General features: G+C 39.5%; 1 protein-coding gene across 16 annotated transcripts in view; it reads left to right on the top strand.

Annotated features, from left to right (window-relative positions):
• Positions 1-12639, top strand: part of LOC129136426 (membrane-spanning 4-domains subfamily A member 8-like) — a 97008-nt gene that overhangs the window by 59314 nt on the left and 25055 nt on the right. For 4 of the 16 annotated variants that reach the window (XM_063784096.1, XM_063784110.1, XM_063784095.1 and 1 more), the window contains exons 8-10: positions 2253-2347; positions 7298-7441; positions 9297-9350. The exons of 4 other annotated variants lie outside the window; for them this stretch is intronic. Coding sequence is in view for 2 of the 12 variants with exons in the window: in XM_063784110.1 (XP_063640180.1) it covers positions 2303-2347; positions 7298-7441; positions 9297-9350 (243 nt within the window). In the remaining 10 variants the exon portion in view is untranslated. Of the gene's footprint in view, positions 1-2252; positions 2348-5665; positions 5821-7297; positions 7442-9296; positions 9351-12639 lie in introns of those variants that run through there. 8 more of the 16 variants (XM_063784101.1, XM_063784097.1, XM_063784098.1 and 5 more) reach the window with 5 other exon arrangements.

Raw genomic sequence — 12639 nt, forward strand, 5'->3', positions numbered from 1 at the left:
AACTCCTCAATCTTAGACTTCCCAGCTTCCAAAACTTTGAGCCAATAAATTACACAGTCTGTGGTATTCTATTACAGCACAAAATGGACTAATACAACTTGAGAGGAGCCTAATATATGATGTATCCTGGAGAATGTTCCATTAGTACTTGAGAAGAATGTGTATTCTGCTACTATTAGAAGAAATGTTCTTTATTTGTATATTAGGTCTGTTAGGTCTACAGTGTAGTTCAAGTCCAGGATTTCCTTAATGATTTTCTGTTTGGATGATCTGTCCATTGCTGAAAGTGGGATACTGAAGTTGCCTACTATTATTGAATTGCAGTTTATTGCTCCCTTCATATCTATTAATATTATATATATGCACACATTTATATGGTGCTCCAATGTCAGGTGCATATATATTTACAATTGTTATGTCCTTTTGATGAATTGACCCCTTTATCATTATATAATTACTTTGTCTCTTTTTACGGTTTTTTACTTAAAGTCTATCTTGACACATATAAGATAGCTACCCATGCACTGGTCTCCCTTTGTGTGGAATATCTTTTTCCATCCCTTCTCTTTTAGTCTAAGAGTGTCTTTAAAGGTGAAGTGAGTCTCTTATAGGTTCCATAGAGTTGGGTCTTATTTGTTTATTCATTCAACCACTCTGTCTTTTGATTGGAGAATTTAATCTATTTACATTTAAGGTAATGTTTGACAAATGAAGAGTTAGTATTGCCATTTTGGTATTTGTTTACTGACTGTTTTGTAGTTCCTTTGTTCTTCCAATCTTGCTAGTTTCCTTTGTGATTTGTTGAATTTTTGTAGTGATATGCTTTGATTTTTTTTAAATCTTTTTCACATCTGCTATAGGCTTTCTTTTTTTTGTTTTGGTTTTTTTAATACTTTAAGTTCTAGGGTACATGTGCACAACGTGCAAGTTTGTTACATAGGTACACATGTGCCATGTTGGTTTGCTGCACCGATCAACTCATCATTTACATTAGGTATTTCTCCTAATGCTATCCCTCCCCCAGCCCCTGACAGGCCCCAGTGTGTGATGTTCCCCACCCTGTGTCCATGTGTTCTAGTTGTTCAACTCTCACCTATGAGTGAGAACATGAGGTGTTTAGTTTTCTGTCCTTGTGATAGTTTGCTGAGAATGATGGTTTCCAGCTTCATCCATGTCCTGGCAAAGGACATGAACTTATCCTTTTTTATGGCTGCATAGTTTTCCACGGTGTATATGTGCCACATTTTCTTAATCCAGTCTATCATTGATGGACATTTGGGTTGGTTCCAAGTCTTTGCCATTGTGAATAGTGCCACAATAAACATACGTGTGCATGTGTCTTTACAGTAGCATGATTTATAATCCTTTGGGTGTATACCCAGTAGTGGGATTGCTGGGTCAAATGGTATTTCTAGTTCTAGATCCTTGAGGAATCGCCACACTGTCTTCCACAATGGTTGAACTAGTTTACAGTCCCACCAACAGTGTAAAAGTGTTCCTATTTCTCCACATCCTCTCCAGCACCTGTTGTTTCCTGACTTTTTTATGAACACCATTCTAACTGGTGTGAGATGGTACCTCATTGTGGTTTTGATTCGCATTTCTCTGATGAACAGTGATGATGAGCATTTTTTCATGTGTCTGTTGACTGCATAAATGTCTTCTTTTGAGAAGTGTCTGTTCATATCCTTTGCCCACTTTTTGATGGGGTTGTTTTTTTTCTTGTAAATTTGTTTAAGTTCTTTGTAGAATCTGGATGTTAAGCCCTTTGTCAGATGGGTAGATTGCAAAGATTTTCTCCCATTCTGTAGGTTGCTGCTATAGGCTTTCTTTTGTATTTACCATGAGGCTTAAATAAAAAATCTTGTAGATATACCTATTTTAAGCTGATGACAACTCAACTTCACTTGCATACAAAACCTCTACACTTTTACACCCCATACCACGTTTTACATTTTTCTGTTACAGTTTATATCTCTAGGAAAGATGAAAATAATGGGAGTGGGTCAGCTACATCAAAAGGTATCTACTCAGTCTCATTTTAAGGTCATTACAGAAGAATAAAATCTAAGAGGTAACTTTTGGCTTTTGCCAGGAAGTTATTGCTGTTTAGCAGAGAATAGTGTCAGTGGGTTGATGCAAAAAGCTTTTTGCAAGTAATTGCTAAGCAGTGGAAAATCAGAGGCTTCCATTTCAAGTGCCTTATCTCAAAATAATCATTAGTATTACTTGTTCTCTATATTTCTCTATAGCAAAGGAGTCCATTCATCCTCTATAACTGCTATACAATATCTTTGTTAAAATGCTGAGAAGATTTATCCTAAAAGAAGGCACCAAAGCAATGGGGGTAAGGACTAAGTGCTACTTGGGTTAATAAATGACTAGTGTTGCTTCTTCCTAATAGAAAAAGGAAAAGACATTGACCACATCTTCCCCAAAGGAAGGAGAATTGACAAAAGTGTCCTAAGGTGATGATAACTAGCCTAAAGCTAATTGGACTCAAATGTGACGGACCCAAAAAAACATTCCGGAATAGTTCAACGTTACCACAATCCACCCAGGGTTCTAACAAATACATTCTGAGTTTGCTGATATATGAGAGGTCCATTTTCTGCCTGTGTCTGTAAACAGTTTGAATCAAAGCTCATCAATCATAAAGTGGTCAGGTAATGGGCTTAAAACCAGAAAAGGCTGTAGACCCTGGGGCACTGTACTGTCAACATGTGCCCTTTACATTCAGCTCAGGTGGGTCACATTCTGCTTCAATGATCTCCCGCTCAGTTCTCCTCAATCTTAGAATACTATACCCTTTGTATTATCCACCAATATTTGTGGGACCTTGAATCACATTTGCATTTAAGTCAGCAACATTAAAGCTTGCACTAGGAAAATTCTCAACGTATCAAATATATTATTATCTCCAGCTGGTTGAGACCTACCCAGTACACTATCAGAATGCAGGGCATACCTACATGCCTCTGAGTCAACAGGCAAAAATGAGAGTTAACGATGTTAGCTAGGGTGATCAATCCAGGATGCCAAGGGGAAATTGGACCACTACTTCACAATGAATAGAGGTAAAAATGAATATGTCTGGAATACAGGAGATCCCTTAAGGTGTCTCTTAGTACTGTCATGCCCCATGATTAAGGTCAATGAGAAATTACAACAACCCAATCCAGGCAAGCCTATGAATGGCCCAGACTCTTCAGGATTAAAGGTTTGGGTTATCCTGTCAGGTAAAGAAACATGACCAGCCAAGGTTGCATAATACCCAGGCACAACCCCAAAGTAGACAGCTGTAGCACTGTAGCCCCTTTCTGAGGCATTCCTGAAGAAAATAATGAAGAAAAATCTTCCCAGTGGACAGAACTTCAAGCAGTACATGTGGTTGTATATTTTGCTTGGAAGGAGAAATAGCCGGGTGTATGACTATATACTAATTCATGGGCTGTGGCCAATGGTGTGGCTGGAATGTCAGGGACTTGAAACGAATATGATTAGAAAAGTGGTGACATAGGAGTCTGGAGAACAGGTTTGTGGATAGACTTCTGAATAGGCAAAACACATAAAGATATTTGTGTCCCATGTTAATGTCCACCAAAGAGCATGATTCTCCTGCCTCAGCCTCCCAAGTAGCTGGGATTACAGGTGCACACCACTATGCCCAGCTAATTTTTGTATTTTTAGTAGAGATGGGGTTTCACCATGTTGGCCAGGCTAGTCTTGAACTCCTGACTTCAGGAAATCCACCTACCTCGGCCTCCCAAAGTGCTGGGATTACAGGCGTGAGCCACCATGCCCAGCCAACAGAGGAAGATTTTAATAATCAAGTAGATAGGATGGCCCATTCTGTGGATACCACTCAGCCTCTTTCCTCAGCCACCCCATCATTGTCCAATGGGCCCATTAACAAAGTGGCCATGGTGGCAGTGGCAGGGATGGAGGTTATGCATGAGCTCAGCCACATGGGCTTCCACTCACCAAGGCTGACTTGGCTACAGTCACTGATAAGTGCCCAAAATGCCAGCAGCAGAGACGAACATTGGGTTCCTGATATGGTACTATTCCCTGGGGTGATTAGCCTGGTGGCAGAATGGCTACGTTGGACCATTTCTGTCATGGAGAGGGCAGTGTTTTCTTCTTACTGGAATAGATACTTATTCTAGATATGGTTTTACCTTCCCTGCATTCAATGCCTCTGCAAAAACTACCATCCATGGACTTACAGAATGCCATATCTATTGCCATGGTAATGCCACACAGCATTGTTTTTGATCAGCGAACTCACTTCAGAGCAAATGAAGTGCAACAATAAACTCAAGCTCATGTAATTTGCTGGTCTTACTATGTTCCCCACCATTGTGAAGCAGCTGGTTTGACAGGATGATGGAATGAACTTTTGAAGACAATTACAGCACCAGCTAGCTGGCAATATCCTGCATAACTGGGGGAAGGTTCACTAGCAGAGTGTTTCTCCCACAGCTAGGATTCACAGGTCCAGAAATCAGGGAGTGAAAATGGGAGTGACACCACTCACTATTACCCATAGTTACCTACTAGCAAAAATTTGCTTCCTGTCCTGAAACATTATACTGTGCTTGTCAGATGTCTTTATTCCAATGGAAGAAATGCTTCTACCAGGAGACATAATAATGATTTCATTGAACCGGAAGTTAGGACTCCCAACTAGCCATTTTGGAATTTTTATCTCTGAATCAGTTGGTAAAGAAGGGAGTTATTGTGCTGGAAGGGGTTATCGATACTGACTATCATAAGGAAATTTGGCCTATTACTTCACAGTTAAGGAAGTGTATATTAGTAATACAGGAGGCCCCCTAGGGTATCCTCAGTATTACCATGTCCTGTGATTAAGGTCAATGGAAAACTACAACAACCCAATTAGAACAGGACTACTGATGGCCCAGACTCTTCAGGAGTGATGGTTTGGGTCAACCCACCAAGTCAATAATCACAGCCTGCTGAGGTGCTTGCTGAAAGCAAAGGAAATATGGAATGGGTAGTGGGAGAAAATAATTATAAATACCAGCTATAACCATGTGGCCAGTTACAGAAATAAGGACTGTAATTGTCATGAGTATTTTTCCTTATTTTGTTATGAACATGTTTGTGTGTTTGTGTGTATTACATACCTTTGTTTTCTTCCCTCTCTTATCCCATTATGTAACATAAGATGTGTTGACTTTATGTTATAGCTTTTAAGTTGTAGTATTTCAACAGAAGAGTAAACGTCACTCAAGAATTTTGCATCCTCTTCTGGAAAAGTGTTAGTGCATTTTTTGTTGTATGCATGACAGCTGTTAGGCAAAAGTATATCTTTCTTTGGAGATTAAGTATGGTTTCACGAGATGTGTAAGTGGACTGCTAAGTGGACTGCTAAGTGGACATGAAGTTGACTTGTGATGGGTAATTTTATGTGTCAACTTATCTCTGTCAAAATATGCCTAGATAGTTGTTCAAACATTATTCTGACTGTTCCTGTGAGGGTGTTTGTGGATGACATTAACATTTAAGTTGCTGGTCTTTGAGTAAAGCAGATTGCCCTTCATAATGTGGGTAGATTTTATTCCATCAGTTGAAGGTCTGAGTGAAACAAAAGGCTGACCTTCCCCCCTCCATTTCCCTCATCCCTCCCTTCATGGAGCAAGAGGAATTTTCCAGAAGACTGCCTTCAAGTTTCATCTGCACCATCAGCTCTTCCGTATCTCCAGCCTGCTGGCCCACACTATAAATTTTGGACTTGCCAGCCAAAATTTACAGAGTACATGTACAGATACAGAGTAAATCAAAACGACTGAGGCAAGTCTAAATCATTTTAAGATGTTTGTTTGCCAAGGTTAAGGACATGCCTGAGAAAGAACCCAGAACCACGGGGAAAATTGTGACCCATACTTTTTCTGAAGAGGGTCTGGAGACCTCAGTATTCAAAGGCAAAAGTGCAGGTATTGAGGAAAGAGGAAGAAATTTTTTAAAGAGTGTGACTAGATAAGAGGCAAGCAGTTGCATCCTCTTGAGTCTTTCATCAGCCATTCCCCAAATACACAATTTACACATGCGAGGGGGATACAGGAATAGTTACATATACATTTGTCTAGTCCAATAAATCTGCATTTTTACATAAGATAAAATAAACATAGGGCAGAGGAAGCAATCAGATATGCATTTGTCTCAGGTGAGCAAAGGGATAACTTTGAGTTCTGTCCTTTGTCCCATACCTGTGAAGATAAGGTCCTAAGATTTATTTTCCTTTTACTAACATATAATACATATTATACACACATATACGTATATATAAAATATATAGGGTCTGTTTCTCTGGTGAACTCTGAATAATATACTTTTACATAATTTCAATACCAGAACAGAAACCCATATATTCCCTGTGAACATGAATTTTAAGGTAATCTGATTGAAGTAGCTTTAATTCACTTAAAACTACCTAAATGGATCAGAGAGAAAGAATGGGCACCAGGGGATAAAGTAGTTGCAGGGCAGGTGATGTTGGGTTTTAATCTCCAATACGGCCCCTTCGGTGGTTGCACACATCCTAGTCACTGGTGTGTGCAGGTGGTTCTACTCTGGCTGGAGAATAAAGCCCAGCTCCAAGCAGGCCCCAGAGAACCACTTCACATAAGAGCTATAGAAAACCAGGAGTCACTAGAGGGCCTGCTTGCCTGCTTTTTTGAACAAGGTCTAGAGTTGTGATCCAGATTGGTTACAAAGGTCAGCACTGGTTGCAGGAGCAGGCAGAGCAGAGAGAAACTGAGGTCCAAGTCACAAACAAGAGAGGATGAGGGAAGTAAGGCAAGATCAAAAGTTCCTATTTGGGATTCGCAGTGGAGAACAAGAGCTGAGTCTACAGGCTGGAGCTGGCCTCAGAGAACCAACCATGGGACGGAGACAAATATCAAGGAGAACCTTAAGGATCCTCAGAGCCAACAGCTCTCCTTTTGTTGTGTGTCCTGGGCCAAACAAATAGGCCTCTGCTTTTTACTTAACTAGAACCAACTAGAAAAATAAATATTAGTTATCTCTAAAGGTCGCTATGAAACAAAAGCAAATACTCCCTGTTTAAATACATGAGGAGACCGCACCACCTAACTGTGGCTGCCATTTCTCTATTCAGCCTGCTTTCTCTCTGACACACAATTCTTTCACTACTGCTTCAGAAGTACCAGGGTAAAGCAAACACTCTCCTAACCTCTCAGTCACCCAGACTGTAATCATCTGTGATAGATTTGACTTGAGTAATAATGTTGGCTCTCTCATCTCACAGGCTGTGCAAATAATGATTGGCCTGATTCACAGTGCACTGGGAACTCTCTGGATTCATTGGATTTTGCTAAGAGAGGATTCAGGTGGTTCTGGTCCTATCCCTATAATTGCTGTAGTAATTTACTCATTTTTGTCATCATTTTTTGTGAGTAAACCATGATATTATTGCTTTCAATTCATTTATTTTTTTCTATTGAATTCAGGTGTCTAGAAATGGGCTAAAGACCCAATCTCTAACTTAAAGGAGCCCATTTTTGTGTGAATACAGACTTAGAAATGCCTTATGTTTGTTGCATGTTTTAATAATTTTCTTGAGAGGGTGAGGTGCCTATATGGAAAATATATTAAAGGAGTATGCTTGAAGAATAATAAAGAGAGTGGCTATTTGGGTAACTATAAGGCTTATCTTTTGCAGAGTGAAAAATCCAAAGGCCTTAACTTAATGTCTGGGGCTACAGAAGCAATTTTTAGAGAGAATGTATACAGAAAGAGAAAAAAAAAAAAGGAGACCTAGAGGCACAGGAGGAATTTGGGGAAATTAAACAGAGATTTCTAAAGTAGATGTTCTGAATAAGGGTATTAAAATAATTCCATGGTAGCGGTTGCCAAAATTCCCGCCAAGGGCACGCCCAATTACAGAAGCAGAAAGTTTACCCAAGGTTAAATTTCTCCATAGAAGAGAGTTTTATTACCTCCTTACCCACAACTTTGTACTTTTCAACCAAAAACAGGGCTTCAAGGGAGAGAAGATTTAGTATAACCCAGTCCCTTTTGCTTTGTGAAAAGGCCTCTGAGACATCCCTGTACAGTCATTTCACCCAGAGAAGGGCCTGGTGATCTCTGCTCTGCATAAAAGACATTATTTTCTCTAAGGCTTTCTTATAGTGGGAGTCCTCAAGTGGAAGACATTTACAAACACTGAGAACTTTCTGGAAAGAGTGTATGTAATAAAGACAAATCATTTAAACTGAAATAATACAATTAATCACTTATTGCAAATCATCTAGAAAGAATCCTCAGCCCAAGATATGAAAGAGGAGCATATGACAGATATTTAGCCATAGATAATAATTACTCAATTTTATACCTATTATGTATCAGGCATCTCCAAAAGGCACTCCAAGTTCATTTTACCTTAATTGCCACGACAACCCCATGAGATAGCTATCATTCATCTCCATTTGACAAACAGGGAAACTGAGGCTTGGAGAACTTAAGTGACTCTCACAGAGTGACACAGCAATGAAGTGTCAGAGGTAAAAACAAACAAACACAAGCTAAGATGATTCTGCCTTCATGACAGGATTTCATTTTCCTGGGCTGAAGGATCCCCAGTCCCCTTCTTAGTATGTTTGAATCATCTTTTGTTATTGCCGCAGGCAGATTGAAGACAGGTATATGATTTACTGGAAAAAAATTAATTCTTGGTATACCAGAAACAACAATCCTTTCAATTAGTGCCAGAGGGTGATGATAGCACTTAGGGTATGATATTTGTGGAAGGCAACCTATAAATCTTCAGATGTAATGTTTTCTGAAACTATTCCCACTGATGAAATTTTTTTTATAACATTATGGGAGAAACGTAGTTCTTGCAAGTGAGAGCCACCACACTAGCCACTAGGAAATATTTTCTAATAATTCACTTCAAGGGATCAATAAATGACAATTAAAACAAGTGAAGTGCCTACAACTTGTCCTCATAAAATCATTGTGAGCTCCCTAAGTCCCATCACCTATGCAAAGGTCTCATTAATGACCAGAGACTTTAAAACATTTTTCATCCCTATAACAGAGAAATAGTGAATCTATGCTTTAGAAATTGTACTAGTGGTCACTACAGACATCGAATGGGGTCTTTCATGTTAAAATCACTTTCTTCAGAAATGCATTCGGTGCCACTTTGGATATTAGGAATGCCACTGGCTCTAGGGAAAGAAGCTATTGAGGGGATTATCATAAGGCATTGTGTGTTTATAAATGCTTATTTCTATCCCCAGTTCATCAACTCAGGATCCAGTAGTGTAATACAGAAGCCTGTTACAAGATATAAGGTATGTCAGAATATTCGGAGCAACTCTAAAGATTAAAATGTTACTTGGTGCAAACAAACAAAAAAAGAGATTATTGCTGGGCCAACTTTTTTGGGGAAAAAAAACTTTTCCAAATGTTTAAATGAAAAAAATTATTTAATTTTTGTAAAGATATCCTCCAGTGCATCCTCTGTGCATGAATGTTGGAGGAGGATACAGTGTGAGCAATACTATTGTATACAGAGACAGACGTGAGAGCTTCCATGAAATAAATCATTTCAAGCTATCTCAACGAGCATATATAACCAAATAAAACTCAAGACAAGGCCTTACTCTGTCACCCAGGCTGGTGTGCAGTGGGTGATCACAGCTCAATGCAACCTGGAGCTCCTGGGCTCAAGTGATCCTCCAGCCTCTGCCTCCCAAATAGCTGGGACTGCAGGTGTGTGCCACCACACCTGGTTTTTTCATTTTTTGCAGAGATAAGGGTCTTGCTATGTTTCCCAGGCTGGTTTTGGACTCCTGGCCTCAAGGCATACTCCTGCCTTGGTCTCCGAAAGTGCAGGGATTATAGACATGAGCCACTAAACCTAGCCACCAAACAAAACTTCGACCCTGAGAATCAAAGCACTGGGAAGCGAAGAAATGTAATTAGGATAAGATTAGAAAATTAGTGTCCAGTTAAGGAGAATGGATAAGACAAAATAATGTGTGAAAAGAGAATTGCCTTCAGCAAAACCAGGTCAGGAAATACCAATTAGAACACAAACCAGATATCATGACAACACATCTAACGAAGGATGGTCCTTTTTCTTTTAGAACTTCCCTCCTGTCTCTCACAGCCCCCTTGTGATTAGGATCACAGCTCTGGAGGCAGATAGCCTGAATTTTCCAATTCTGACTGCCTTACTAGTGCCTGTGTAACCCTGAGCAAATTACTTTACTCTGTGCCTCACTCTCCTCATTTAAAAAATAAAATGTGGTTAATAATAGTAAGTACCTCAAAGGGTTGCTGTGAGGATTAAATTAGTATGTAAGCATAAAGAACAGTACCTGGGGCCACACAGGGTGGCTCATGCCTATAATCTCAGCCCTTTGGGAAGCCAAAGGCAGGCGGATCAGCTGAAGTTGGGAGTTCGAGACCAGCCTGGTCAACATGGCAAAACCCCGTCTCTACTAAAAATACAAAAATTAGCTGGGTGCAATGGCGCACATCTGTAATCCCAGCTACTCAGGAGGCTGAGGCACGAGAATCGCTCGAACCTGGGAGGCAAAGGTTGCTGTGAGCTGAGATCCTGCCACTGCTCTCCAGCCTGAGTGACAGAGCAAGACTCCATCTCAAGAAAAAAGAACAGTAACTGGCACACAGATACCACTCTGCTTATCAAAACCCGCTGAGAAAAAACAGGTGGATTCTCCTCTTTCCCCAGGGGAAAATCTGCTTTCAGGGACTGGTAAGAGAAGAAATTGAAATTGTATTTCATATTTCAGATAAAGGGGTCCTCCTATTTTTTCTTTCAGTAGAATAGGGTCAGAGTGGTATGAGTGGCCATTTTTCTCAGCCCCAGATTGGAAGCTATAATTATGGGCATTAAGCTATTACACTTTTTTTAACTTCTATTCCCAAGGTAGCCACTGTTAATATCATTTTTCATTCTAGTCCTTTTTCTAAGCTTTTTTTTTTTTTTTTGTAATTTGTTTGCAAGCAGAGTGAACATGTGACTTAGAAGTCACCTGGTGTTGCTTTTCCACGGAAAACTTTACATCCCCAGAGATATAAGTACAGATGACATGAAAGCCCATAAAGCCCCCATGTGATTTGGTAAACTCCCAGAACTAGCATTCTCATAGTTTAGTTTCTGTATTGGTGCATACTGTCCCAAATTTTCTCCACAACACCCAAAGAAACAGTTGTGAATAAACTCAGCCCCTTGACTGATTTTCACAAAAACTCACAAAAAGTTTTGGGTTTTTTACTTGAGGATTGGTGGGGGAAGATTATGATTGTAATTTCCAAGTTCCAGTCACAACCTAGATCCCTTTGTAACTCTCTCCCTAATCCCCATCACTCTGTCTTCTGCCCTTCTTTTTCCATCTCCCCACTCCACCTCAATCAATCAATCTATACATATACATATGTGTGTGTGTGTATGTGTGTAGATATATATATATATAATTTGCTGCATGTCAGGCATGTTCTATGTATGTAGGATGCATCAGTGAACAAACAGATGAAAATTTATTACCCTTAGGGAGCTTACATTCTAATAGCAGGATAAAAGCAATAACAATAAACAGGACAAACAGGGAAATAATATAATATGTTAGAAGGTGATAGGTGTGATGAAAAAAAGAAAACGTAATAAGGGCTGCCATAGTTTTGTCTTGAGCATTTGGATGGATTCAGTTGAGAATCTTAGACATGAAGATATTTAAAGCCAGGAGACTTGTTGAGATCTCCAGTGGAAAGAACACAACAAAGACGAAAAGAGAAACAAGAACTGAGCCCTAGGGCACTCCAACATGAAAAATAGAAAAAAGGGGAGAAAATAATAATTTTTTTACTTGAAAAGTTTCTTGGTTTAATCACGTTCTAAAGAGTAAAATATTATATCTTATTCATGTGCATGTTTTCAAGTTAAAGCAGAAAATAAATGTAGAATATATGTTTTTGTTTGAGTTTTTTTTTGTTTTTTGCTTGTTTGTTTGTTTTTTGAGACAGAATCTTGCTCTGTTACCCAGGCTGGAGTGCAGTGGTGCAGTCTCAGCTCACTGCAACCTCCACCTCCCAGGTACAAGCAATCCTCCCAACTCAGCCTCCCAAGTAGCTGGGACTACAGGCTCCCACCACCACGCCCTGCTAATTTTTGTATTTTTAGTGGAGACGGTGTTTCATCATGTTGGCCAGGCTGGTCTCAAACTCCTGACCTCAAGTGATCTACCCACTTCAGCCTCCCAAAATGCTGGAATTACAGTCATTAGCCACCGTGCCCCACCAGAATATATGTCTTTTGTACCATAATTTTTAAATTGTTTTTTCAAACAATATACATTAAGTGACTTCCTTTTGGGGTGCAGATATTTGAGTTCAGGAACTTTTTTCTGAAAACATATATATTTATTTTCATGTAAACCTGGGAAAATCTTTAGGGTCTATGTAAGTATTATCTTAATTGGTTCTTTTCTTAAGCATACAACTCAATAGTTTTTAGTATATTCACTGATATGTGCAATTATTAACACAGTCCATTCAAAAACATTTTCATCACCTCAAAAAGCAACTCTGTACCCCTTGGCTATCACTCCCATC

This window comes from Pan troglodytes, chromosome 9 (genome assembly GCF_028858775.2).
Source record: "Pan troglodytes isolate AG18354 chromosome 9, NHGRI_mPanTro3-v2.0_pri, whole genome shotgun sequence".
In the NCBI taxonomy this organism is placed as follows: domain Eukaryota; kingdom Metazoa; phylum Chordata; class Mammalia; order Primates; family Hominidae; genus Pan; species Pan troglodytes.